The sequence below is a fragment of the Prionailurus bengalensis genome, chromosome C1, assembly GCF_016509475.1.
Source record: "Prionailurus bengalensis isolate Pbe53 chromosome C1, Fcat_Pben_1.1_paternal_pri, whole genome shotgun sequence".
NCBI classification, from domain to species: Eukaryota; Metazoa; Chordata; class Mammalia; order Carnivora; family Felidae; genus Prionailurus; species Prionailurus bengalensis.
The window spans coordinates 19,619,132-19,645,929 of record NC_057345.1 but is presented as its reverse complement, the minus strand read 5'-3'; the positions used below and the strand labels follow the sequence as shown (position 1 = coordinate 19,645,929).

The following is a 26,798-nucleotide window of genomic DNA, read 5'->3' as shown; positions in this document are numbered from 1 at the left end:
GCACAACTTGATCAATGGTGACCTCAACAGACTAGGGCTCCCCAGAATAAGGACCAGTCTTCTCTACCTTCAGAGAGGGAGGGTAGGGCTGTCTCCATCAGACCAGGCTCCTAACCATGAGGACCAAATTCCCACCCACTGCCACCCCCCCCAACCAAAAAAAAATTAGAACACTAAGGGCAGAGATTATATCCCTACCATTAAGTCACAAATTTTCAGGGTGCAGATTCTCTCTCCCATTAGATTAGAAGCTCTAGAGGGCTGTCAGTAACTCTTCCACCAGACAAACAGGCTTTTGGCAAGAATTGCCCCAAGGGGTTTGTAGAGCCACCATTCAGACATACTGATCCCAACGCAAAATTTTATTGTCAATACACAGATGCCTGGCCCCACTGGCCTCACCTTTCTCCTCTTGGTGCTTAAGCCCACTTAGGCCCCATCTAGCTCTGGCCTAATGCAGAGGACCAGGGATGCCCATCCTTAGGACAAACCCTGGCTGCCTTAGCCAGCACCCCCACTAGGTGCTCATCCTTGCTGTGGGGCTCCCTCTCTCATCCAGCATCCTTGTCCATCTGAATTCCTCTGAACCTGGGGTTCACAGGTACAAGCCCTGGACATGCCACCCCCTTCTCAGCCCCAGGCATCTGCCGAGGTGTAAGGGAGAGGATGGGCTCAGACCAGGCTGTGCCAAGTCACACTAGAGGTGCAGGAAGATGCAGCAGCTGGGTGTGTGTGCGCAGGTCCCTTGGCTCCCGTCCTGCCTCTCAGCGGCTGGCCTTATGTTTGTTAAGGAGCAGGTTTGTGTTGGATTCCTGAACCTGCAAACCAAGGGGTTTTCTTGTCGATCCCTCACCTTCACATGGCAAACACTGCCTTGCTCCCCTCCCCTCCTGGCAGCTACCCTGCCAGGCCTCCCAGGGAAGTCCTTCATATGTCTGACTCTAGCTGCCTTAGTATCCACTCTGAGCTTGGGAGCCCAGGCTGTGGACATTCACAAGGCTCCAGGCCATTCTAGCCCAGTCAGGTGGTTTGGGAAGTGGAGAAAGGAAATTAAGTTATGTGGGTGTGTGCCTTTTTCTCCCTAAAAGCTTCCTCCCTCAGGAGGAGGCTGTGTGTGTGTGTGTGTGTGTGTGTGTGTGTGTATATATATATATATATTTTTTTTTTAAGAGAGAGAGAGAGAAAGGGAGCACAAGCAGGGGTAGTGGGGCAGAGGGAGAGAGAGAATCTTAAGCAGGCTCCATGCTTATCCCGGAGCACAACACAGGGCTCAATCCCATAGCCCTGGGATCATGACCTGAGCCCAAATCAAGAGTCAGACCCTCAACTGACTGAGCCACCCAGGTGCCCCAAGAGGAGGCCATTCTGATGCACCCTGGAGAGAACCCAGGGGCCCTCTGCCCCCAGTGGGCCTACGTATCTGCCACTAAGCAGAAACTGAGCTGGCTCAAGCCACCCTAGGAAGGGGTAGGTTTGAAGGCATTAGAAACATAAGTGGCTCCATGGGAGGAGCCTGAAGGGAGCCGGCAGAGGCTCTCTGAGGAGGAAAGGGTGGAACCTAACCGATCAGCTGTGGCTGAGGGAGCGCAGTCCATGCACAGAAGTCTAGAAGGTAGACCAGTCTTGAAATCGACAGAAAGTTTGACTAATGGGGCAGAGGCTGAGCTGGGTGGGGTGGCTGGACGAGCACTTATTGGGTAGGAGAGGGAGGCTGCATGCACCTTATCCCTGTTGATGAGCGCAGTGATCAAGTCTTGCTGGCAAGTCATGTCGTGGATGTCCAGGGAGGACCCACTCACCACCGACAGGCTCAGGGACACATGCTTGTGCATCAGCTCCTCCTCCTGCTCCTGGTTGAAGCGGATGGAGCGCACCTCCTCTACTATCCTGGGGGCAGAGGGGTGAGTACTTTCCGAGGGCTGAGGGAGTTTGGAGGGGAAGGAGAAAAAGGGGGGCAGACCCCACATCTCTTCCCTGGCATCCACCCCGCTTTGCCCTCCCCCCTCACTCCTATGGAGATCCAGCCAAAGCTGTGCGCTCACTTGGGATGGAAGAACAGGGAGGTCTGGGGATTCTAGCTCCTGCACCCACAGACCCCGGTCAAGTAGGGCCCCAGGGTCCGTGTTATAGGATGGTGATGGCCCCGAGGTCTGCGCTCAGCCCAGACTTATGGGACTCGGGGTACCCCCAATGCCCGGCCTACATGTTAAGCTCATCTCGGATCTCCTTGTACTGCATCAAGTTCTCCTGTATTGCCTCGAGCACCAGGCAAAAGTTGTCACAGGTGTTTTCCGAGAGGTTAGACAGGTTGCCCCCCGTAAGTGGCTCCTGGGGGAGGCCAGACATCTCCAAACGGGCGACCGCACAGTGCACCAGTGGCAGGTAGTCACTTCCATCCTCCTCCTCCTTGCCTGTCTGGGAAGAGGGAAACGGGGAAGGGACAGAGCTCAGCCGGCACCCCTCCCCCAGTCCCTTCCTGCTTGGCTTCGGGGAGGATGAGTCTCCTAGGATACCAGGGTTCTAATGCCCCTCATTGAGCTCCAACAGATCTTAGCCTCCCTACGCTGGTGGTGGGAGGCTTCAGATGCATAAGCCCTTTCCCTACCTCTTTGAAAATTCTTAGCCCCTTTTCAAAATTTAGCACCCAGTTTCCCTCCTGATAAATCCTACCCAGCCAACTTCTAAAGCCCTGTCTACTCTGAAGTCATAGCCCACAGCCGTCAACATTTTGGAAGTACTCCACCCTCCACCCCCACCGACCTTTTGGAAGTTCTACCCCTGAATGAGTAGCACTGCAGCTAACATTTAATGAGTTGTATGTGTGTTCATTTATCTCCATAATTCTCATAACAGTCCTATGAGAAAATAACTATTATTATTCCCATTTTGCAGAAGAAATTGAGGCTTAAATTGGTTATCTGCCCAAAGGTCACCCAGCCACTCAGTTTTGAGTTGCCATAGAAATAAGGCATCTAGGGGCGCCTGGGTGGCGCAGTCGGTTAAGCGTCCGACTTCAGCCAGGTCACGATCTCACGGTCCGTGAGTTCGAGCCCCGCGTCGGGCTCTGGGCTGATGGCTTGGAGCCTGGAGCCTGTTTCCGATTCTGTGTCTCCCTCTCTCTCTGCCCCTCCCCCGTTCATGCTCTGTCTCTCTCTGTCCCAAAAATAAATAAAAAACGTTGAAAAAAAAATTTTTTTTTTTAAAAGAAATAAGGCATCTAGGGGGCGCCTGAGTGGCTCAGTCAGTTAAGTGTCAGCTCTGGTCATGATCTCATGGTTCATGGGTTCAGGTCCCACATTGAGCTCTGTGCTGGCAGTGTGGAGCCTGCTTGGGATCCTCTCTCTCTAGCTCTCTCTCTCTCTCTGCCCCTCCCCCCTTGTGCACGCGCATGCTCTCTCTCTCTCTCTCTCTCAAAATAAAAAAACTTTAAAAATCTAGGAAATCCATACCCCTCAGATGTCACTCAAGGTAGGGGATGCTGCCCCCAGGTCTCAGGCTTGACTTTCCCCAGGCCCTCGAGTGTGGAAGCATGTGCATGTGCGCTCACATACACACATACACACACATATGTGCACATATACACAGTCAAGTCAGTACATTCTGCGCCCTCCTCCCTTCTGCCCTTCCATCCCACTCACCTCACGGAAGGTTGTCTGATGCAGTTGTCCATGCTCCCCTGCCTTCATCATCTGCTCCAGATTGGTGGTCACCACAACGACCAACAGGTTGATGCCAATGAAGGCACCAATGGTGATGAAGATGGCGAAGTAGACAGCACCCCCAATCTCCATTGCGTACTCTCTTGTCTCCATCCTGGAGATGGCAGACAGGGGCCCCATCACCTCCCTGGCCCTTTGAGCCTCGATTTCCCCATCTAGGAAACGGGGACACTACCTCAAGGCCCACTGGGTCTGCTACCTCACTGCTGTTGTTCTGATCGAATGCCTGTTCCTGACTGTCATAGCAGCTGCTCTTTGTTGAGCACACAGGGCCTCAAGCCAGCCCTCTAAGGTGGAGATGTGTGCATCGGCATTATCAAGTTTAATCTATTGGCTACACTCTTCATTCACGATTTTCTTATTTTAAAAAATAACTCAAGCTAATAATAGGAGAATTAGAAGGAAGATATATAGGAAAAAAAAACCCCATCTACTATTAATACCTTGTTATGAATCTCCTATAAAATATTTTCCTAAAGACTAGGTCTTTCTTTCTCTCTTTCCATACACACACACACACACACACACACACACATAGACGCACACACGCACACACGCACGCGCGCGCGCATATAGAGATACTCTGTGCCAGGCTCTATGCTAAGAGATTTAAATAGATTTTCTCTGTTGATCCTTACAGCAATTCAGACACAGTTAATTACAATAATCCCCAATCAGCAGGTGAGGAAGCTGAGGCTCAGAAGAGAGATGAAGGAATTTGTCCAAGGTTGCATGGCTAGTGTGATGGAGCAAAGACTCAAAAGCCCAGCCTCCAGCATACCTTTATTGTACACTCTATGATTTTCCCACTACCTACATCATAATGGGTAGTGCCCACAGAAACCCTTTGCCAGCTGTGCTTCTAGTCTCACAAGAGATAAAAAGAAATCAGTCAGGAGGACCCACTTCCTAGAGTGCACTGGAAACAAATAGGGTAATGGAAAAGAACAGAACCTGGTGGCCATCTATGGCCCCAAATGGACTTGGGCAGCAGGTGTAAGAAAGAATGAAATGGGGCTCTGAGTTCCCAGGAATCCAGGCAGCTTGGTGGGCTCAGATGTGGGCTGGGAGGCTGTCCTGAAACCACAGAGCTGCTCTCTTGCTCAAGGCCTACCCAGTTGTTTAGCATGACAGGAGAAATGATGAACAGGCCTGCAGTAGGACTTTGAACAGGTGGAATTTCAAGGGGAACAAGGCTTCAAGCAGGCCACAAACCCAGAGGCCCCAGTCTCAGGGGTCTCCCTTTCCCCAGTTTGAAGTTCCAGGCACCCCCCCTCCTGCTGGGCACACCCTCATCCCAAGCTCTGGACCACCCACTCCCACTGCCTCGCCCCACTGGGCTGGGGGCCCGGAAGCCCCACAGACACTCACTGAAAGTCCCTGTAGATGTCCACCCAGCCATCTTGGGTGATGCAGATGAAAAGGGTGTACAGGGCAACCTGCATGTTCTGGAAATGCATGGGCACAAACGCACCAAAGAGAGTGACCCCGAACACGGAGAACACCTGCCAGAGAAACCAGAGAAGATGCCTGGACTTCACCCAGGGACCTTGGGGACAGGACATGCACATGCCACGCAAATGAACACCGCCAAGGGAATGACAGGGATTCAGGCCCATAGGCCTCTCCTCTTCTTCCAGACACCCCTGTATCCCCAATGACCCAGGGGCCCCGCTCAGGGAAGGGGAGGATTGAGGGCAAGGGAGGGCACTGACCAGCATGAAGAAGAGGATGAGGGTCATGATATTGGCCATGTCAGGCACCGACTGCAGGATGACACGGATGATCCGGGCCAGAGGCTCCACCGCCATGCACACGTGCACCAGACGAAGCGCCCTGTGGCACAGCCTCTCAGGGGTGCCCCCTGGCCCCTCCCAGGCCCCTCCTCCCCCCGCCCCCTGACCTGCCCAGACAGGCAGAGCTGATCCCCACCTCATCTCCTTCCCGGGGTCCAGACAGTTCCCCTTCTTCTCCCGAGTTCCCAGCTCACCTGAGGGTATAGGTGATAGAGATGGCACTGAGTTCATTAATGAAGAACCCCAGGAGCAAGATAAAGATGATAAGGAAGTTGAGGATGTTCCAGCCGTCCTGGGGGGGTTGGGGGGGCCAGCCCCAGTGGGGTCTATCAGGCCCGGCCTGTGGGGACATCCTGGGTCTGCCCTCCCACTGCCCCAAGGTTGGGAGGCTCAGTGTTCCTCTCAGAGCAGGGCCAGTCACCTGCCATCCACTGCTGTTACTTATCTGCATTCCCCAAACGTGCCACAAAACACACATGCCCTCCCTGTCTCGTCCGTGTGTCCACAGCCAAGTGCAGTCTCAGAGACACACGGTGGAGACTCTCACGTACACACAGCTAGTTCTTAAGCTGAGCAGCCACCTGGGCTAGCGCACTGCTGAAAATGGCCTGGCCCTACGGTTAGGTGACAGGAGAGCGTTCGGATGCTCCAGGCTTTGTGTGGCTCACACTATAATTAATAATACAATAAAAGTAAATACTAATAAAAACATTCAAGAACACTACTTCGGTAGCCAGTTCAGAAGTACACTAGCCCTCACTGTACGAGAGAGAGAGAGAGAGACAGAGACAGAGACAGAGACAGAGACAGGAAATTTTTACAAGCTCTCTGTCCAGTAAGGCACAAAGTTACATAGGGGTGGGGACTGAGGAAGGAGCCTCATGTATGAAAAGTTCAAGCACAGCCACGAAAGGGGGAATTTATCTAACAAACAGTGGATACATGTATGTTTTAGCCAGTGATCCCACTACTAAAATCTGACCCACGGAAACTCTGGTTCAAGTACAAAATGACACCTGTGTAAGGTTGAAAACAACTAAAGTGTCCCGCAATGAGACACCGATTGAATAAACCACGGAGCATTTATTCAATGGAGCGCTGCGTAGCAAAAAAGACAAATGGGAAATATCTCCATGTACTGATACAGAAAGGTTGCCAGGATCCATTAAGTGACAAAAGCAAAGTGCGAGGGGAGGGAGGAGGGAGGCAAAGGCAAACAAAGGAAGGGAGGGAGAGGAGGGATGGAGGACAAAGGCAAAAGAAAACTAAAGTATACACATATTAGCTTATGATCGCAAAATACACACTGATAGGCTATAAATCTAAAAAGATTACCTGGGGTGGAGGGGAAGAGATGAAGGGAGGGAGTGGAAGGAAGAATTCTCTGTGTACCTTTCAATATAGTTTTCAACCAATCTATATCTGCATTAAATATTCAAAAAGAAAACTTTTTTTTTTTTTAACGTTTTATTTCTTTTTGAGACAGGGAGAGACAGATCATGAACAGGGGAGGGTCAGAGAGAGGGAGATACAGAATCTGAAACAGGTCCCAGGCTCTGAGCTGTCAGCACAGAGCCCGACGCGGGGCTCGAACTCACGGACTGCGAGATCATGACCTGAGCCGAAGTCGGCCGCCCAACCGACTGAGCCACCCAGGCGCCCCAAGAAAACTTTTTCTAATGGAAAAAAAAAGGTCTTAAACGTATCAGGTAGAACAGTGAACACAAGCCCTCCTGGAATCCCACATTCGGCGTGCCTGTGCCTACACGTACATCAGGAGACGCAAGTCAGCCTGGCCACAGATCCGGCGTTCTAACCAGCCAGTATTAAGCTCCTACTATATGCCAGACCCTGCACCAGATCCTGAGGATACAAGAGGACTTCTGCCCTGCAGGGCACACAATTTCCAGGAAGACAGACTGACAGTAAATTGAAACTCCATGTGAGAGAGATTGTCAGGGAGACACAGTAACACCTAACCTGGCCTGGGAGAGGCGGGAGGACTTCCTGGAAGAGAAGATCTCTGAACGAGTCTGAAGCTGTAAGCAGGAGTAGAGCAAATGAATAAAGTGGCAGGGAGCTTTCATAGACGAGAGGTCAGCTTGCACAAAGACATGGAGGCGAGAAGCAGCGGTGTGTGCGGATGCGTGAGGGTATGCGCTGGGGAGTGCAGCTGCAAGCAGTCTGGTAGCCGGAACTTCAAGGGCAAGGCAGGGAAAAATGAGGCTGCAGAAATAAGCAAGGGCCACATCGTGGAAGGCCTTAAGCACTATAAAGCCTTTCGACCTGATCCTATAAACAACAGGGAGCCAGGGCAGGATTTTAAGGATACTTTGGCCTGTGCCTTGGGGAGATTACTTTGATGGGGGGGGGGTGGGGGGTATCCTGGAGGCTAAAGCAACATCCTAGTGGGAGAAGACCAGGCAAGAGCTAGAGAGGGGTAGCAAAGATGCAGAGGCGGCAAGACATTTGAGAAATGGTTAGGCGGTGAAACTGATTAATAGGCTGTGGGGGTCAGGAGGAAAAAGGAATCCACAAGAGTAGAAGAAAAGGAAGAGCTGGGGACAAAACTTTGGGGATTCCTACATGGTGGGGTCATATTTTGAGATATTAATTTACAGGCTTTCCACTTTCCTGCATTTCCTCTTTCCCTCCCCCAGCCTCCCTCCTCCACAACAGCCAGGGGGGTGAGGGAGAAGGAGGCAGAAACAATCTCTAACAAACCCTGGTTTTCACCCTGGCCCCTGATGAAGGTTAGGGTTTAGGACATGAGTTCTCAGCCAGGGATGATTTTGCCCTCCAAGGGACATTTGGCAATGTCTGGGGACATTCTTGGTTGTCACAACTAGGAAGGTGCTAAGCGGCATCTAGTGGGGAGAGGCCAGGAATGCTTCAGAACACCCTCCAGTGCACAGGACAGCCCCCACAATAAAGGATCATCCAGGCCAAAAGGTCTATAGTGCTGAGGTTGAGAACCCTGGGTTCAAGGGACAAGCAGAGTGGCTGGGAGGAGCACAAGATTCTCAGGCTTGCTTCAATTCCCTTGTCCTAATGAAAGCCTGGGGGTTAACCTTGAAAGTGCAAGGCCCCCTGGGGTGCCTGGTTGCTCAGCCCACAGAGGGTGTGACTTGCCATCTCAGGGTCCTTTGTTGAGTTCAAGCCCCACACTGGGCGTGGAGCTTACTTAAATAAAAATTAAAAAAATTAAAGAAGCATTGCTAAGAAAGTGCAGACCCCCTACTGCTGCTGAAAAAAAAAATCTCAAGAAGATACAAAGGAGGAAATGTTTTCTCTTATGGAACAGATGTCTGCCTGCCTCCAGGGCTAATTCTGATAAAGTGGACCATTGAAATGTTCACACAAAGCACGGTACCTACTCCCCTCCCCTCGAGTGAGGAAACACTAAGGGTGTGCACCATCCCTTCAATGTTCTGGTAATGAACATCCTTGCAAATGTTATTTGCACAAAGCAGTCTTTAAGACGCCCAGACTTCAGCAATGTTGTTCTGGGTTCAACTACACCGTGTTCTGTGAACCTCTGACCCCTGGAAAGCTTAGAATTCTAACTGGTTATCCTGGTAATGGTATTAAAAAAAATTTTTTTTAATGTTTATTTTGAGAGAGAGAGAAAGAGAGAGAGACAGACTGTGAGCGGGGGAGGTGCAGAGAGAGAGGGAGACACAGAATCCGAAGCAGGCTCCATCCAGGCTCTGAGCTGGCAGCACAGAGCCCGAAACGGGGCTCAAACCCACAAACCCTGAGATCATGACCTGAGCCGAAGTCGGCCGCTCAAATGACAGTCACCCAGGCGCCCCCTGGTAACTGTATTTAAATGATACTTCCTTTTTTGAAAGGTATAAAGACTTGATAGTCTTGTTGTTGTTTTTTTAATATTTTATTTTAGGGGTGCCTGGGTGGCTCAGTTGGTTAAGCAGCTGACTTTGGCTCAGGTCATGATCTCGTGGTTCATGACTCGAGCCCCATGTTGGGCTCTGTGCTGATCGCAGGAGCCTGCTTTGGATTTTGTGTCGCCCTCTCTCTCTGCCCCTCCTCTGCTCATGCTCTGTCTCTGTCTCTCTCTCTCAGAAATAAACATTAAAAAAAACTGTTTTAGGGGTGCCTGGGTGGCTCAGTCGGTTAAGCGGCCGACTTCGGCTCAGGTCATGATCTCGCGGTCCGTGAGTTCGAGCCCCGCGTTGGGCTCTGTGCTGACAGCTCAGAGCCTGAAGCCTGCTTCCGGTTCTGTGTCTCCCTCTCTCTGACCCTCCCCCATTCATGCTCTGTCTCTCTCTGTCTCAAAAATAAATAAACGTTAAAAAAAAAAACTGTTTTATATGCTTGAAAAAAAATATTTTATTTTAAGTAGTCTCTATACCCAACATGGGCTTGAACTCACAACCCTGAGATCAAGGGTTGCATGCTCCACTGAGTGAGCCAGCCAGGCGCCCCTAGTAGGTTTTCTTAAAATCTCTTCTCAAACATGGCCAAAGGCAAAATAAATCCCTTGACTTCAGAAATGACTTGACTATAGGGGTTTGCACAAGTGCTCACTTGTGAGGGGCAAAGAGAGAGGGGCAAAGAGAGAGGGGTAGAGAGAAAATCCCAAGCAGGCTCCATGTGGTCAGCTTAAAGCCCAATGAGGGGTTCGACCTGGGGCTCAAACTCACGAACTATGAGATCATGACCTGAGCCAAAATCAAGAGTCAGACACTTAACTGACTGAGCCACCCAGGTGCCCCAGTACAAATTACTTCCTGCTGCATCACAGACATCTCAGAAGTGGTTGGTCTCTCTCTCCACACAACACACACACACACACACACACACACACACACACCCTCGGCTTGTGGGACCAGAAGCCCAGGAGTGGGGTGCAGTCCCTAAGGAGTTGGGGTGATGGCCGAAAGGACCCAGGATCTCACCTTCCAGAAAATCCAGAAGCCATTTAACCAGCCGAGGAGGACCTCACAGATAAGGATGGTCAGCACAATGTCATCTATGGTAGAGAACAACTCATAGTGTTTCTATATGAAAGACAGAGAAAAAGAGAGGGGCAGAGAGGTCAGTGGAACAGAGCCTGGGCAAGGCTGGGCAGGGGGGCATCTGTGGGGGGAAGGGCAGGCCCGTAATCCTGCTGCTCTTCATCCTCAGCAACTTGGCAGCTGCCTTTAGTCCACATTGTCCATGTACATGCCAGGCACCGTGCTAAGGCCCCACATGTGTCATTCATGTCAGCATCACCATCGTCCTCCAAAGTGGGCTTTATTCCCGTCTCACAGATGAGGAATCAGAGAGGTGCCTGAGGCCACAGAGTTAGCAATAAAGACTGTTGTCTGACTATAGGGGCGCCGGGGTGGCTCAGTCGGCTGGGCGTCCGACTTCAGCTCAGGTCATGATCTCGTGGTCCGTGAGTTCGAGCCCCGTGTCGGGCTCTGTGCGGACAGCTCAGAGCCTGGAGCCTGCTTCCGATTCTGTGTCTCCCTCTCTCTGGCCCTCCCCCACTCACACTCTGTCTCACTCTCTCTCTCAAACATAAGTAAACATTAAAAAAAGAATTAAGAAAAAAAAAGACTGTTGTCTGACTATAAACCTTTGCTCCTAACCTCTGGAGCAGGAATACTTGAAAAAGGGAGGTGGCTGAGAGGCAGAACAGGCTCCAGGATTGGAAGGAAAGGCCCTGGCCACTGAGACAGAGGGCACCAAGCCTCATCCTTCCTTCTCTGGTTGTCCCAGACACTCCTGCTGCTTTGTCTCCCAAATCTCCCAGACAAGGCCTGACCGACTTCCTGCATATGCCCCCCACCCCCCGCCGCTGGCCTACTCACGGGTCCAGTTCCCTGGGTGGATGGACTCATGGATGGATGACCATGACCTTGAATTCTGTTTAAAATCCAACTCACTGGGGCGCCTGGGTGGCTCAGTCGGTTAAGCATCCAACTCTTGATTTCGGCTCGGGTCATGACCTCCCAGTTCGTGGGACTGAACCCCACATTGGGCTTGGCACTGACAGCATGGAGCCTGCTTGGGAATCTCTCTCTCCCACTCTCCCTGCCCCACTCCAGCTCTCTCTCAGTCTCTCTCAACATAAATAAATAAACATTAAAAAAAAAATCCAACTCACTTTCCCCCAATCTCCCATGAAGCTGTAACCCTACTATAGTTTGTGACCCTGTTAACAGCTCCCAGCCTCCAACTCCACCCTGGTAGTTACCAAAGTCCCTTGGACTCCTCTCTTTCTCCACTTCCATGGCCAACAGACTCAGTGCCTCAAGGTTCACTACCACACGCAGAGGCCTCCTGGTCCCCACAACCTTGCCCTCACCCATATCCACTGGCCAATGAAAGGCTGGGCAGAGTTTCTTAAACCCAGATGGGAGATTAAGGTTTTGGGCTCCCTGCCTGTTCCAAATTGCCTAAGGGTGTCATGGGCCAGGGATGTCGGTCTATAACAAGGAAGAGCTTTCTGTCCCCTCAGCTCCACCCCGCTGACTCCCGGGGGCAATAAACTCTCTGCACTATTTGCTGCAAGAGCTTCCTAAATACTCCATCCGCCTTCTCCAAGTCATGAGCATCCATGGCTAAATCAGAGTTGCTTCCTCCACCCACAAGCCTGCTATGGCTCCCAATGGCATAGGGACAAGGTTCAAAACCAGTCTGGTATTCACAGGCCATGACCTTCATGGACACCTATCCTACACCAGAGCTTTTAGCTAGCATTTTTTGACTGGGACCTATAGTAAGAGGTGAATTTTGTATTTCACATCCTCCCTCTTTCCCCCTCCCCCACTCTCTCGCGTGTGCACACACGTACAATTTCCATTTCATTCTTTTTCATTCTACTTCATTCTGTATCAGAATGCTGGTATCTGCAGTCTAAACTGATTTCACGATCCGTTGAGGGGTTGAAGCTGCCTTGTAGTTCTACTTGTGCTGCAATCTTGGCTGTTGGGTGTCTGCCTCCACCACATGGGAGGCAGCTCCTGTCAAGGCCACAGGAACTAAATCCAAGGGATGCTCCATGATCCTTCTCTGGCCTCCTCTCTTGCCATTTCTGGCCCCAGACCAGACAGCACACTCTCCTGGGTCCTCCCCACTTTACTGGTCACTCCTCCTCAGTCTTTCATGCACCTCCTCCATTCTCTGTCCTTCAGTTGGAGACTCTCCTCAGAGCTCTGTCCTGGCGTTCTTCCCTTCTCACTGGATATGCTCTTCCCAGGTGACCTTGTCTACTCCTTTAGCTTCTGGCAACCATCCACCCAGACGCTGGCAGCCCTCACGTTGGAATCTCCACCCCCACCCCCCCCACCCCGAGCTCTCAGCAGGATCTCAGAGTTGAGCTCTAACCTCTCACTAGACATCTCTATGTGGATATTGCATGGGCGCCTCAAATGCTACTCAATTCAAAGTGACCTCGGCATTCTCCCCAAACCCACTCATTGTCCTATGTCCCCACGTCCCAACAAACAGCACCGTCCCCACACAGTTACTCAAGCCAGAAGTGTAACTTCTTGCTCTCCCCTTCCCTACACGTGTGAGATGATGATGTATGTTAAAAAAAGGTGGCACATAGGAAGTGCTTATGAAGTGTTTGCTATAAAGAAAAGCAGTCGGGAGGCCCATGGATTCAACTCCTAGAGAGTTTCAAATGCATGTGACCTCTTTTACCAACGGCCATGGCCCTGGTCCAAGACCCACCATCTTTCACTAAACTTGCCAGACCATCTTTTCCCATTCTTGGCACCCTCCTTTCCGTGGTCCACACTGTAGCAGCCAGTGTAAGTTTTCTGAAACACACGTCTGGTTATGTCACTTTCGCGCTTTAAACCCTTCCCTGACTTTCCAACGACATAGGATAGAGGCCATCCTCCTTATGATAACTTAAAAACCCCGCACCATCTAGCTGCTGACCATCTCTCTGAAATCATCAGCCACCACATTGGACATTTTTAAAACACTGACTTCAAATAGCATAATTCACGTATGTAGTATACGCCTTGTAAAGAAATTAAAACATGGATAAGACCAAAGTCATACTGGACTTCCAGACCAACACACAGAACTCGCTCACAAGCTGTTTTGCCCACCCTAAACACTCTTTCCCACCGCTCTTTGCCTGGCCAACTCCTATTCACTCTTCGTTCTCAGCGGAAGCATCCTTTTTCTCCAGGAAGGCTTCCCTGACCCTACCGGGATGCTTACTCTGAGCTCCCATGTACTCTGACACTCAGGCATTTGTAATGACGTGCACGAGTCTGAGACAGGATTGGGTCTGCTGTGATCATGCCCGGAACCCCAGCACAGAGTGATCCTCGCTTTGTGACTATTTGTTAAAATGGGATACCCTTGGTGTGCCTGGGTGGCTCAGTCGGTTAAGCCTCCAACTTGGGCTCAGGTCATGATCTCACGGTTCATGGATTCGAGTCCCACATTGGGCTGTCAGTGCAGAGCCTGCTTGGGATTCTCTCTCTCTCCCTCACCCTCTATGCCTCTCCCTCACTTGTGTTTTCTCTCTCTCTCTCTCAAAAATAAATAAACTTAAAAATGTGTGTGTGTATGTACATATATATGTGTGTATACACACACACACACACACACATATAATGGGATACCCTTCCCAACCAGGCACCCATTTGTCTGCCTCTGCTCACACCATTTTTCTCCTGCCCTTCCTCTCTACAAACCCAATGCCTTCCTCAAATCTGGGCCCCCTCCACCACGAGGTCTTCCTTGATCTCTAGTTCCCTGGAACGTCAGAATTGACAGGCCCTTGAAGAACATTCAATCCAATCACCATGAACAGATGAGGAGTCTGGGGCCCCGAGAGAAAAGTGCCTCACCCAGCCCTTGCCCCATTAGATCAGTGGGGGCAGAGGTCAGGCTGGAGTCCCACCTGGCCAAGGAAGGAGTTGGTGCGCAGAGCAATGGTGATGGCGTTGACCACCAGCAGCAAGGCCAGCAGCAGCTGGAAGGCTGGGTGACGAAGCAGCTGCTTGATGTACATGCGAGTGATGAACTCCTGCATGTCCCAGGTATCCTGGGAGAGGGCAGGGGACCTTCCTTCAGGCAGGTGTCACGGTGGGAGGCCTCTGCCTGGACGTTTGTTCTCAGTGAATGGGGTCCCGGGGGGGGGGGGCCACTCTAAGGGGAGAAGTTGCCTGAGAGGGGTCATGAAATGGGGGCATCAGTGTAGGGGTCACTACCTATACGGCCACTAAAAGCGGGTGACTGTTGGGGGATCTTTGTGGGGATCATTGGAAGGGAGACTTCTGGGGTCTCTGCTGGTGACTGTCATTATATAAGGGTTCCCGTAGGGAGCACTGCCTGGAGGTTATAACATGCCATGAGGGGGCCAACACAGGGATCACTGCTGGGGAGGGTCCTCAGGGGGGTTGTTTAGAAAATAGAAGGGGCGGCGTTATTCTGATGGCCTGTTGCCCCCTGGGCACAGCTGCAGAAGGGTGACTGTGGGGTGGGGGTCGCTGCCGGCTGCAGCCCAGGCCTCCTCCTTACCCTCGTGCTAGTGATGTCTCTGCGGTTGATCAGCACTTGCTCCTCCGGCCGGGCGTAGGGCTCGTGAGTGGCCCTCTGTGAGGGTGAGGAGAGGGCCGATCAGTGCGGCCACTGCCCCTGGGGACCCAGTGCGGTGTCCTGTGCCCCACCCTACGCTGGTATGCCCAGCTTGGGTGGGCCGAGGCAGGGGCCACCTACCATGACGTTCAAAGGTTTGATATTGATGTCGGTCCACTGCTGCCACCAAGTCCTTCGGTTATCCATCATAGCTGCTCCGTCTCCTCCCACTTATCAAAGAAACTTCATTCCAAGTGGCCTTGCTCCCCCTCGTGGTGAGATCATAGAGGACTCTGTGACCTCCAGCTGTCTGCATTCCACCAAGGAATTCTGACTGTAAGAGAAGCTCCTCCCACTGACTCCCCTTGGTCCCCAGGGAGGAAGCCAGGGACACTAAGGGGCTGGGCTGCGGTCAGCGGTCAGAGGCTGATGGGAACAGGTCAGGTCTCTTGTGTGGCCTGGATGGAGAGATACAGGGGCATGTCCCTGCTCTGGGTCCAGGAGCTAGAGGTAAGACTTGGAGGAGTGAAGAGCAGTGTTTGGCCCAGAGGCCCTCCTCCCAGCAAACCTCAACCTGTGCTCCTCTCCGTGGGCTAAACCATCCACCGCCCCAGTCTCCAGGCCCGCCCACCCTGCCCTTCCATGCAAGATGGGTTTCTCTATCTAGAGTAAAAGGCTGGTTTCTGTTTCTCTTTGAGCCCCCGGGGATGGGGCAGGAGAGCACCCTCTGGTCTCCAAAGGGCTGGGGAGAGATGGGCATGAGTGGAAGCCCTCACTAGCACGGATCAGCAGCCCATCATCCTGGCAGGCATGTAGCTCCGGGAATAGGGCCCAGGCCAGTGTGAACGCATGGCAGACTAGTTACCAAGAGCATTCGTGCCCTTCTGACATCCTTCCAGCCCTGTCCCCTCTGGGGACAGATTCCTGGTTCTAATATGGAAGTCAAAGGCACATGTGGATTCATTTTAGATACACTGATTTTATTCTGTTGAAAGGGTCTCTTGTGTGAAACGAACACCTACACAGGCTGGCTTGGGGGAGGGAGAAGTGCACAGTCTTACGCCCCAGAGGGGGAGAGAGAATTCCTTAGCCCCGCTTCTCACTCCTTAATTGGCAAGAGAGGATGGCACAGAGCTCACTTCACCTTAGCCCACTCTGAGGGACAGAGGAACAGAAATGGTGGACGCTGAGGCAAAGGGGGGCACCTTGGGGTGATACGTGGACTGGCGCTACCTTCAACTTTGAATAGAACCCGGGGATACTCTGTCCTGGGCATGTCAGAGGCTGCAGGCTGAGGTGGTCCTCAAGGCCACAGGTCAGGAGCCAGGGTACTAGCCAGGGTCAGAGGTCAGGAGGTCCGCGGTGGCTCTCTGGGGTCAGGGGGCAGAGATGGGACTGTTCCTCGGGTTCAGAGGGCAGGGGGTGGGAAGACTGTTCTCTGGAGTCAGAGATCAGGACTTGGGAGTGGTGGCCTTCAGCCTGCACCAAGCCCCAGGCTCCCAGGCTCTCTGAGTAGAGCTCCTGGTTCTGCTCCTTCCACCGCCGGAACTTCTCTCCAGTCAGCTCAGGGTCGCCTAGCACTTCCTCCAAGGCCTGCAGCTCCTGCAGCTTTGCCTGTGAAGAGGGTGGGGGCTAAGGGGTCATGATCACCCAGGGAGAAGGGCAGAGCCCAAGCCCAGAGCTAACTCTGGAGTCCGGTGCTTAGAACCCAGCACCTGGCCCGGTCTAGCACTGATCCTTAAATTGAGAGTCTGGCTCCGGGAACCTAGAACTTGGCCCAGCCCACAGCTGAGCCCAGAGCTCAAGGCCAGAGCCGAAAGCCCAGAGCCCAGTCCTTCACCACGCCCAGTGCCCTCCAGCTGACCTTGAGTGTGCTCTGTAGCGCGCGCACACGGTGCACTCGTTCATTGAGCTGGGGGTCTCGGTTGCGCCGCATAAAGGAGCTCCGCCATTGTTCATGAGTGAGAGGCTGGGGCTGGCCCAGGAGGGACACGCCACCCTGCCTCAGCCCCCACACCATTCCTTCCAGTGCCCCTTCACTGTTGTCTGTGGGAGGGGGGAGCAGATGAGGATGTGCCCATCCCAGCCCCCACCACCCCCACCCCACCATCCATCCCAGCTCCCAGCCCCGGCACAGCACCTGTTGGTGGGTCAAAGGAAGTCCGTGGGCCACCCTGCATGGGGGTGGCTGCAGGTAATGTGTCTCCATGGAGTGGACTCCAAGCTCGGGCTTGGCTGGGCTGTGGGCAGGGTAGGAGAGAAGGGTGGCATTCCGACCCCCATGGTCTGCCATTTGCCCCCTACCAGTCTCCTACTCACCAAGCCCGAGCGGGACCCAGCCTCATCGTCAGGATCTTCTGCTTCTGTCTCACTGTAGCAGTCTGGGGCGGGGGGGGGGGGGGGGGGGGGGGGGACAGGAGCAGTTGGGGAGCCCACTCAGCATCACAGGGTTTCAGGAGGCCAGGGAGTGGGCTAGAGCATGAGAGTTCCCAGCCCCCATTCCAGGAAAGACAGAGGCTCAGCTGAGACCTGGTGAGACACCCACCTTCCTCGCGGGGCAGGGAGGCCCGGCCTGGAGACTGGTACTTGGAAATGCAGGTGATGAGATGGCGCACCCACCTGTGGAGGGGCAAACGGGTCTCAGGGAGCTGCCATTTACTATATGTCTGGGCTTTTCACCTATATCGTCTTCTGATTTAATCTCCAGAGCACTTCTGAGAGGTAGGGACCCTTTGTTTTATTTTATTTTATTTTATTTTATTTTATTTTATTTTATTTTAAGCAGGCTCCATGCCCAGTGTGGAGCCCAACACGGGGCTTGAACTCACGATCCTGAGATCAAGACCTGAGCTGAGATCAAAAGGCAGACACTTAGCCAACTGAGCCACGCAGTCACCCAGTCCAGCCACGCAGGAACTTTTATTAACCCATTTTATAGATGATGAAACTGAGGCTCAGAGAAGTGAATGCCTTGACTAGCTCCTATCTGAGAGCTGGGATTTGAATCCAGGTTTCCAAGCACCCAAGCACTCATGTGGAAGCTGGGAGATCAGGGGGGTGGCACTCACATGCTCAGATCCTCCAGGGTATCAGCAGCAAAAATGAAGGGTTTGTACACGTCATGGGTGAGCTGGAACACACTGCCAGGGGGCACAGGGCCTGGGTCAGCCTGGCTGTGCCCATCCAGAACTGGACTGGGAATCCCAGCTACCTGCTGCCCCCGCTTCCCCGCTCTCCCTTTCTTGCCCGACCCCCCCAGCTTATCACAGTCCAGGACTTAACTACTTTTTCTTCTGATCCTGTCCACTTTCCAGACTGTAGTTGGAAACATTGATGAGGCCCTCAGCCTTCTCATCCTGGGGGGGAATCATAGCGTGAGGGTCAGCTCGAAGGCCCAACACCCTCGAGGCCCAGTCAGGTTCTTGGAGCGGGGGAGGGGAGAGGGTGTGTTCTGGGCTCTCCAACCACAAATCTCCCCTTGCCTAGAGCTCAGGGCAGGAATCTGGGGTGGGGGCAGGGTTATGACCAAGGGGCACCTTTGAGACAGCAAAGGGGAACCAAAGATATCCAGGCAAACAGCCAGAGAGACAAGACTGCTTATACATTTGTTCTGTCGTTAGACACACACAAAGCTGCTTCATACCCCTGAGCTTTGCAAATGCTGCTCTCTGTTCCTGGCTTTTTTCTCCTTTCCATCCAACTAACCCCCAGGCGTTGATTTCTCAGGGGGCCTTCTCCACTCTTCAGGCTGGACTGTCTACCTCTGCTGGGCTGCTCCCCATCCCTGGGCTTTTCCTTCGTCACGGCCTGTGTCCCCTGAACTGTCCTTGAGTGTGTGTACATCCTCCCCCCACCAGCCTAGAGGAGCAGGAACTGCCCAAGTCTTCCCTGCGTCCCTAGTAGCCGGCTAAGAGCTGGGTACACGGTAGGCACCTGAATGTTTGTTGAATGAATAAACAGTCGAACAAATGGCCCATCACTAGGACAGACAGAGTAACAGAAGAGGAAGGAGAGGTGGGCAGAATAAACGTGATTCTTTCTGCACTGCCCGCGATACCTTTCCCAGACTGCTTTTCCACACATATTCACTCATTTCTCTCCAAAAAGCACCCTTGTTTTACAGATAGGGCTCGGGGGGCAGGGGGGTCTGCGGCCTGCCTATGACCACAGATGGAGTGGATGGTGGAATAAGGACAAGAACCACGGCTCTGACTCACCTGCTGACCTGTGTTGGGGTGGGGGGTGGTGCTCACCTGGGGCTGGCGGTACCAGTAGAGTGTGTGTCTCTTGAGCACGAACCAGCAGCGGCGCCAGCGCGGACCCATGAAGCCACCAGCCACCTTGCGCAGCAGGAGCCAGCCGTCACAGTCTGGCTGGCCCAGCTCCCGGCATGACACCCGCCGGCGACTCAGCCGCGTTGCCACACCTGCAGCACAGCACGGCCTGGGTGATCAGGGACCGGCAAGGCATCCGGGACCCCCAAACGTGCTCCCCACTCCCCCACAAGCGTTCCCCGGTGGTATTTCTGAACCCAGACTCTACGCCTGAAATGTTACAGGTGTCTCCCTGAGGTAGGGCTGACTCTTCCCGTTTTATTTATGTATTTATTTATTTTTGAGAGAGTGCGAGTGGGGGAGGGGCAGAGAGAGAAGGGACAGAGGATCTGAGGCGGGCTGTGCGCTGACAGCAGTGAGCCCGAGGCGGGGCTCGAACTCACAAACCACGAGATCATGACCGGAGCCGAAGTCGGCCACTCAACCGACTGAGCCACCCAGGCGCCCCCGACCCTTCCCATTTTAGAGACGAGGAGATGAAAAATCAGAGGACAAGCCATTGGCCCAAAGTCACGGAGCAGGTGAGAGGGCCAGGCTGGGAGTCTGACCCCAGAAACAGCTGTTCAAGAGAAGCTGTGTGTGAAATGTGAGGGGTGGTCTTGCCAAGCACTGTAAACACTTCTAAGAGCTCATATCAGGGGACCTCCACCCAGTCAGGTACATCTTTTACCTTTTGACTTCTTCTGACGAGGGACAGGACTCTGAAAAGACCATAAGGGGTTAGAGAAGGATCTGGGGCCGGAGCCACACACCCCTCCTCGCTGAGCCCTCACCTTACCTTGTCAGGGTGCTCCTGGGGTTCCCGAGTCATTGCTACCCCTGCTGGGAGCGTGGCTGGGGGTGCAGGGAAAATGGGTAGGGATTCAGGGTCAAGGGAGGCAGAGGCTGTCAGGGAGGAAGGAGAGAGAGGGGGGCCCGTGAGCCTAGCCCCAGGCTGGGCAGTAGGGTGAGGGTGTTGGAGTCTGGGGATCAGAGCCAGGCATCCCACATGCCTTGCCTGGGGCATCTACCACCTGGTGGGAGTTTGAAACTACCTGTCCAGGCAGCGCTGGGTCCAGGACTTGGGTTTGAAGTCAGGTCGAAGGCAAAGACGTCTTCGGGTGGGGCCCTGGGGAGGGCAAGGGGAGATGAAAGGAGTGAGCCCGTGGCTCCCCCTCCTCCCCTTGCACCCGCAGCAGAGCCATTACCTGGGAGACTGTGGGGTGAGAGCCAGCGAGGAGATCGTCAGCTGTGGGGAGCCCAGGGCCCGAGGAGGGGTCTGGGGAACAACCAGAAATGGTGACAGAGCTGATGACGAGGGGGGTCTAAAAGCAGTCTGTGGGCAGGGCTGAGGGACAGTTACCTGTGGGGGGGTCTTTGGTACTGGGACCTTCTTCAGCACTAAGCTGACCCCGGCTGGCTCTCGAAGCAGCTCCCTCACCACGTTCTTATGGGGCCAGCCCACCTGGGGGACAGGGCAGGGGGAAGGACAGGGACTCTGGGATGATGGAGCTGGCCAGGAAGCTCTGGAGTAAGCCAACAGCCCTCGCCCTTGGCCTCCTGCCACTCCTCCTCCAGGAGGCCTCCATCAGCCCCTATACCTTGCCTCTGCCAAGGCCACTCTGACCTGTGGGAGCTGGTTCACTTCACGGGAGGCAGCTCCCACAGCCCTGGTCTCCCCAAGGGACCCTCCCCACCCACCAGCCCTGGGCTCTACTCGGTAGCCCCTTCACCTCCCGCCGTGTCCCTCTCTCCCTCACTCACCACCACCTGCTCGTTGACCTGGACAATCTCGTCTCCAGGCAGGATCTGCAGCCGGGAGTCCGCAGGGACCTGGTATGGGGGGTGGGGCTCATAGGGTGTGCTTTCCATGGGCCTGAAGCCGGCTCAGCCGGAGGGTAAGACGGCAGCTGAGAAGAGCGTGGGATTCTCACCTGAGTGCCCACGCGGGACACGAAGTGCAGGCAGTTACTGGTGGTGTGGATTTCCAGACCCTGCCAAAGCAGAGGCTGCAGTCACTGAGAGTATGAGGGAACTGGGATTCTTGGGTCGGGGGCATGGGGGAGAGAGCTGGCCCCAGGTTGGCACTGCCCACCTCGCTGTGTGACCTAGGGCCTGCCACTCCTCTCTGGGCCCCTGCCTCCTCCTCCAGTAAGGGCCAGAGGGAAGCTGGTCCCCTGACTAACGAAGTAGGAGATTCTCAGCAGCCCTCCTGAAGGGACAAGCAGGGATAGGGCAGGGACAGGGCAGGGCTGGAGGCTCCTGTTTTCCTAACTAGTCAAAGATTAAGGCAGAAAAGTCCATGTCCTTTCCCCAGTCCCCTAACCTGCCAGGTCTGTGTCCAGGACTGGAACGTGTCACCTGAGACCATACCAGCTAAAGCCCCTCAGGACTGGAGAGAGTGCTGAATGACAGTGTGTCCCCAGGAAAGTTCTCTGGGCCTTTTTTAACAGCTGTACAGAAAAGGCCTTCCAGCCATAACAGTACAGGGTTCTGTGGGAGGCTATAGCCAAATCCGAGGACCCGGACAAGGCCGCCAAGGGGTCAGCGCTCACCAAAGGATCGTCCAGCTGCACACGCTCCAGCACAGCCGTCTGCTCTAGAAGCTCCTGGGGGCTGCAGCTCAGGATGGCATGGCAGATCTCTACCACATGGCTGCACTGGGGGAGGGGGAGCAGGATGTCTAGCTTGAGCCCCCATCCCACCGCCACCCCTACTCCCCACTCAACCCCACACTCACAATGCTCAGGACTTTGCTCTCCTTCTCAGCTGCTGGACTGTCCTGGAAGCAGAGAGGACAGTTTTCTCTGAGTCGGGGGCACTGCCTTCTCAGAGGACAGGGTGGGCTTCCCCAAAATCCCTCCCTGCGTCCTGCATGCTGGTCTCCTCCCAGAACTACGGGGCCTCAGAGCTTTGGCTCCAAGGTCTCGTCCCCTGATGCCAGGCCCCAGAAGTCACCATACATGCCCTCCCCCACCCCACCCTCTCTTGAGAGTCAAACTTTCTGAGCTGCCCCTGCCAGCTAGGAGACCCCAGGCCCCCATTGCCCCCTACCCAGCGGCCAGGCCTCTCTTCTTCCTGCCTCTGCCTCTTCCCAACCCCCACAGCCGATCCTGTGCTGATTCACAGGTTATAAAAAGCTCTAGCCTGACTTGGTCCCTACAAACTGGGCCAAGCCTGGCCCCTGGTTCTTCTACCTCCTGCAAGGCCTGGCCCAGCTCCGCGCACAACTCCCCAATCTTCTGACAGGCCGAGAAGTCGTTTAAGCGAGAGAAGAGGTACCTGACGGGGGAAGTATGGAGCAGTGGTTAGGAGGCTGTGCTGACCGGTCAAGTCATGGAACCGCTCAGAGCCAACGACTCATTTGGGGATAGATAACGCTTACTCTGACGGTTTTGATGGGGGCAAAGAAGATGATGGATAAATCTAAAGAGCTTAGCACCAGACTTATTTGTCAAGTGCCTGATATGTCCCAAGCCCTGTTCTAGGAACATGATTACAGCAATAATGATATAACTTCAGCTGCTGTGAGGTGTCTGGAGCTCTAAGAACACCCAACAGGGAAGGCTTCCCAGAGGAGGTGACATTTGAATTGGGACCTGTGGGACAAGCAGCAGCACTGAAGAATGGAGAAGCTCTCTATGCAGTGCTATGAATGAGTGGGAACCCAGGCATCCCGGTGCCCCTGCACTGACCAAATAACCTCTTCGCCCTGCTCCACAATATCTGAACAAGAACTAAGCTCTGTTCTTCTCTCCCACGCCCCGGAGGCGGCCAGGGATGAGAAGGGTCCCTTCACCAGTCAGCCCAACCAGGGTCTTGGGAGGAGCCCGAGGTACCTGTTGAGCCAGAAGAGGAGGGCACGGGCCTCATGCACCAGTTCCACAGCCGCGCTAAGGACATCAGCAGGGGGCTCAGCACAGCCTTCCAGGTGGCCTCCGACTAAGCTCTGGAAGGCCTGGGTCACCTCTAGCAATCCCTCCGTCAGGCTCTGCAGATTCTCTGTCTGTCGCCCAGAGCTCTGCACCAGAGTAAAGGCAGGTTATCTCCTGACAGTGGCCAGCCCCCCCATCAGCAACCCCCCAGGCGGATGGAAGCTGCAGCCAGTGTGGCCACCATTCACTCACCAAGGCCCGAAGCTGTTCCACCCCCTCCAGGATGAGCTCCTGGTGGCCCAGAGGCCATACGGTCAGAGCCTCAAGGCTTTGGGGACAGAGCTGGAGCAGGTACTTGCCAGGCAGCTCCCAGTCCTCAAAGCAATAGTCCTGCAGGGAGTCATCGAGGCCTGGAGGGAGAACAGGGGCCAGCATGGAGGGGGCCGGGAGTGCCAGGGCCTTTCAGGCCACTTTTTCACCCCCACAAAGCCCTGTTCCCTCCCATCTGTTCCTAGCATCAATCTGGGGACCCATTTCACAGAGGGAAACTCTGAGTTGCCCTCAGCTACTGAGTTGAGTAGAAGAGTAGAGGATAATGGCTCTCAAAGGGTCTCCAGAGCACCTGCAGTGACAGCCTCACTGGAGAACTTGTTAGAAATGCACAAATTCTCGGGGTGCCTGGGTGGCTCAGTGGGTTAAGTGTCCGACTTTCAGTTTTGGCTCAGGTCAGGATCATGCGGTTTGTGAATTCAGGCCCCGCATGGGGCTCGGCGCTGGCAGCGCGGAGCCTGCTTGGGATCCCCTTTCCCCTCTCTCTCTGCCCCTCCTCCACCCGCAGTGTCCCTGTTTCTCTCAAAAATAAATAAATGAACTTAAAAAACCCCCACAAATTCTCAGCCCCACCCCCTGAATCAGAACTCCAAGTAGGCCCAGCATTTTCCATTTTAACCAAATCTCCAGGTGCTTTACTCAAGTCTGAGAACCATGGGGATGGTGATGAGAGCACAAGACCTTGGAGTCAGGGAGGGCTAGTACGTGAGCAAGTAACTTAACTGCTCTATGCCTCAGTTTCCTCACCTGTGAAATGGCAATAATAAAAGCACCTACCTTCTAATCCTGTGCGTATTAAGTGACATGACTGAGATATGTCAAACACTTGGCCTATTCCCAGGTTCATGGTAGACAGTAACAGCCACCACAGTATTATCACCAGACTCTTTAGCCTGGTCTGCAAGGTCCTGTATGATCCGGGCACTAAGTCCCTGTAGTGTAACTCCTGAGATGCTCTTCTGCCTCAGGGTCCTCGCATGTCTTATTTCTTCTGCCCAGACTGTTCTAGCTCCCTCACTCCCCTTTTTAATTCAACTGCCTCCAGGAAGCCTTCCATGACTTCCCAGGGTAAGTCGGAGGGCTCTCCTGCTCCCTCTGCCCCTGTGCCTCCACTAACACTTGCACTTGAGCATCGACCTCTCCCACTTGGTCACCCCCTCAGGCTCTGGGCCATAACTAACTGTTCATCTCTAACTCCAGCCCATGTCTGGCATAACGCGGGCCTAAAATAGGGAAAATGTCTATTGAAGGCTTATTATGTGCTGAGCAAAATGTTAAGGGCTTTACACATATTAACACAATCGGTTCTCACTGAACATAGGAGTTAAAGATTATTGTTCTCCCCATTTTATAGGTGGGAAAATTGATAAAAATAGAGATTAAGTAGCTTGCTCACTCTTTGAAGGAATTCCTTCCATTCCAAGTCAGGCTCCATCATTGGGGAATGTGAGTGTCACTGACAGCTCTCCTTCATCCCCTTGTGTGACATTAAGAACACTGGACTAAGAGTTCATGGACCTGTTACTCCATGAGCAGCTCTTTGCCACGTACAGTGACCCTGTTGTGCTGCCTTCCTCCCAAAAGGCTCCTACATTGAGCCACACATACGAGGCACCTGCCATGAATGTCTCGTTTTGTCTACTTCATGAGATCGTTGTTGACTTTCTCATCATGTGGATAGAGAAACTGAGACCTCTGGTCACAGAGCTGGTGAGTGGAGGGGCGCGGCCTGGAACCCAGCCTGGGAGTCTGACTCCAGCCCTGAATCCCGCTTTTTAGGGGCTGGTGGCCCGGAGCCTGCCAGCAGCCTGCCAGCAGCGCACTCTGCTCCCATCAGGAGGGGGACTCCCCTCCCCTCTCCCAGCTGCACTCCTGGCCCGTTTCCCACCCATCGGGGCTCACTGCCTCTGGCCAGCTTCTCCTCCCCTGAGGCTCCCAGGCTGGGGTTGTGCCAACCCCTTCGGTGTGACTGGGGCTTCTGCTTCTCTCCCTGGGCGCCTCAAGGTGAGAAGGGAAAGGACAGGAGGGCCGGCCATATTCCAAAGCCCGAGCAAGTCACTTCCTGGCTCAGTGCGTCAGTTTCCGCTTCTGGAAAATGGGTTTAATAACAGCCCACTGAGCCCTGGGGCGGAGGGGAGATGAAGGAGATTGAGTGGGCGTGGGCCACCCCCCTGTTTTCATTACACAACCACCGCCTCCCCACGGCCACCTTGGCAGCCCCTTGCGATGCTGGGGCGATGAGTGACCCCCTTCTGAGTTCTCGGAACCCCCGGGGTCATCTCGCCTATCCTGCCTAGCACAGTCCCGGGTGGGTAAAAGGCAGACACTCTATAAATTGTTGACTAACCGACAGACCTGGAACGTCCTTTTCCCCTTTCCTCTCCCCGTCCCCGGGCCCCTCAAGCCCAACTCTGCCCAGGCCCCACCCACCTCTCAGCCAAGCTGCCACCTTCGCGGGGGTCCAGGTCGCCACTGGCTCCATGGCCGAGACCGGCCCGCTGGGATCCGCTCCCGCCCGGTCCCGCCCGCGCAGGAATTTCCGCTCCCGGAGTCTGGCCTGGGGAGAGGCGGGGGCCGGCCGGGGCGGGGCTCTGGGCGGAGCCACCAGCTTACCTGGGCCCACGTGGACGGCCAGGTGAGGCGCGGCGACAGCCATTGGCCCCCCCGGCCTGTCCGCCTCCTGCCCCGCCCTTCAGGCGTCCTTAGGCAGCGGGGCCGCCGGACCCGGAGGCGGTGTCATTGGTGACTCAGGCGACTTTAGAGCGCGCCTGGGATCCCGCCCCAAGCTGGATTGTCCTTTAGGTTCCGCAGGAACAAAACAAAACAAAACAAAACAAAACAAAACAAAACAAAACAAAACAAAACAAGCACAAAACTGCATAAAGGTGAGCAGGAGCTCAGCAGCAAAGTACAGAACTTCGAGAGCCAGAGCTCTGGCTGCAAATGCCAGCTGTGCGGCTAGTTAGCTATGTGCCCCTATCTACCATGTCAGTTTCTCTGTTAAATGGGTTGCGATGCAGAGTACCTGCGTTATTAGCTCTCAAATTTCTCGAACAGGGATTTTTAGCACCCCCCGTTTCTGCACACAGACGCTTTTGGCTATGGACCCTTTCTCAGAATAGTGCTTTTGGAAGCATTAAAAAATGCTGGAGATTACAAGGAAGAGAATTATAACCAAAATATACTTGAAGACACAAA

General features: G+C 54.0%; 2 protein-coding genes across 2 annotated transcripts; both read right to left on the bottom strand.

Annotated features, from left to right (window-relative positions):
* Positions 1-344: 344 nt before the first annotated feature.
* On the bottom strand, positions 345-15,944 carry CATSPER4 (cation channel sperm associated 4). Its single transcript, XM_043574133.1, has 11 exons — positions 15,224-15,944; positions 15,026-15,100; positions 14,406-14,549; positions 10,438-10,539; positions 5,710-5,807; positions 5,435-5,555; positions 5,091-5,224; positions 3,639-3,813; positions 2,204-2,415; positions 1,722-1,887; positions 345-818 (listed from the first exon to the last, which is right to left on the bottom strand). The coding sequence occupies exons 1-11, from the start codon at positions 15,290-15,292 to the stop codon at positions 765-767; spliced, it is 1,350 nt and encodes a 449-aa protein (XP_043430068.1). The 5' UTR covers positions 15,293-15,944; the 3' UTR covers positions 345-764.
* Positions 15,945-16,041: 97 nt separating this feature from the next.
* CNKSR1 (connector enhancer of kinase suppressor of Ras 1) lies at positions 16,042-26,301 on the bottom strand. The gene is made up of 21 exons (XM_043574132.1): positions 26,031-26,301; positions 23,523-23,680; positions 23,235-23,416; positions 22,593-22,677; positions 22,136-22,177; positions 21,951-22,055; positions 21,330-21,389; positions 21,160-21,228; positions 20,759-20,860; positions 20,604-20,674; positions 20,451-20,524; positions 20,195-20,301; positions 20,087-20,117; positions 19,336-19,508; positions 18,365-18,438; positions 18,151-18,222; positions 17,628-17,701; positions 17,402-17,463; positions 17,223-17,322; positions 16,947-17,128; positions 16,042-16,696 (listed from the first exon to the last, which is right to left on the bottom strand). The coding sequence occupies exons 1-21, from the start codon at positions 26,254-26,256 to the stop codon at positions 16,424-16,426; spliced, it is 2,322 nt and encodes a 773-aa protein (XP_043430067.1). The 5' UTR covers positions 26,257-26,301; the 3' UTR covers positions 16,042-16,423.
* Between the last annotated feature and the right edge of the window lie 497 nt (positions 26,302-26,798).

Bases quoted from the DNA above. Each gene is read 5' to 3' on its own strand.
- CATSPER4 (XM_043574133.1), bottom strand. From the start codon at position 15,292: ATGATGGATAACCGAAGGACTTGGTGGCAGCAGTGGACCGACATCAAT. The intron at 15,101-15,223 runs GTAGGTGGCCCC...TCACCCTCACAG, and splicing joins TCAAACCTTTGAACGTCATG to AGGGCCACTCACGAGCCCTA. The intron at 5,225-5,434 runs GTCAGTGCCCTC...TTTCTCTGGCAG, and splicing joins TCATCCTCTTCTTCATGCTG to GTGTTCTCCGTGTTCGGGGT.
- CNKSR1 (XM_043574132.1), bottom strand. From the start codon at position 26,256: ATGGCTGTCGCCGCGCCTCACCTGGCCGTCCACGTGGGCCCAGGTAAG. The intron at 22,178-22,592 runs GTAGAAGAACCA...CTCTGCTTCCAG, and splicing joins TGGGCCAGGCCTTGCAGGAG to GACAGTCCAGCAGCTGAGAA. The intron at 18,439-19,335 runs GTGAGCACCACC...ATTCCCCCCCAG, and splicing joins ACTGGTACCGCCAGCCCCAG to GATGAGAAGGCTGAGGGCCT.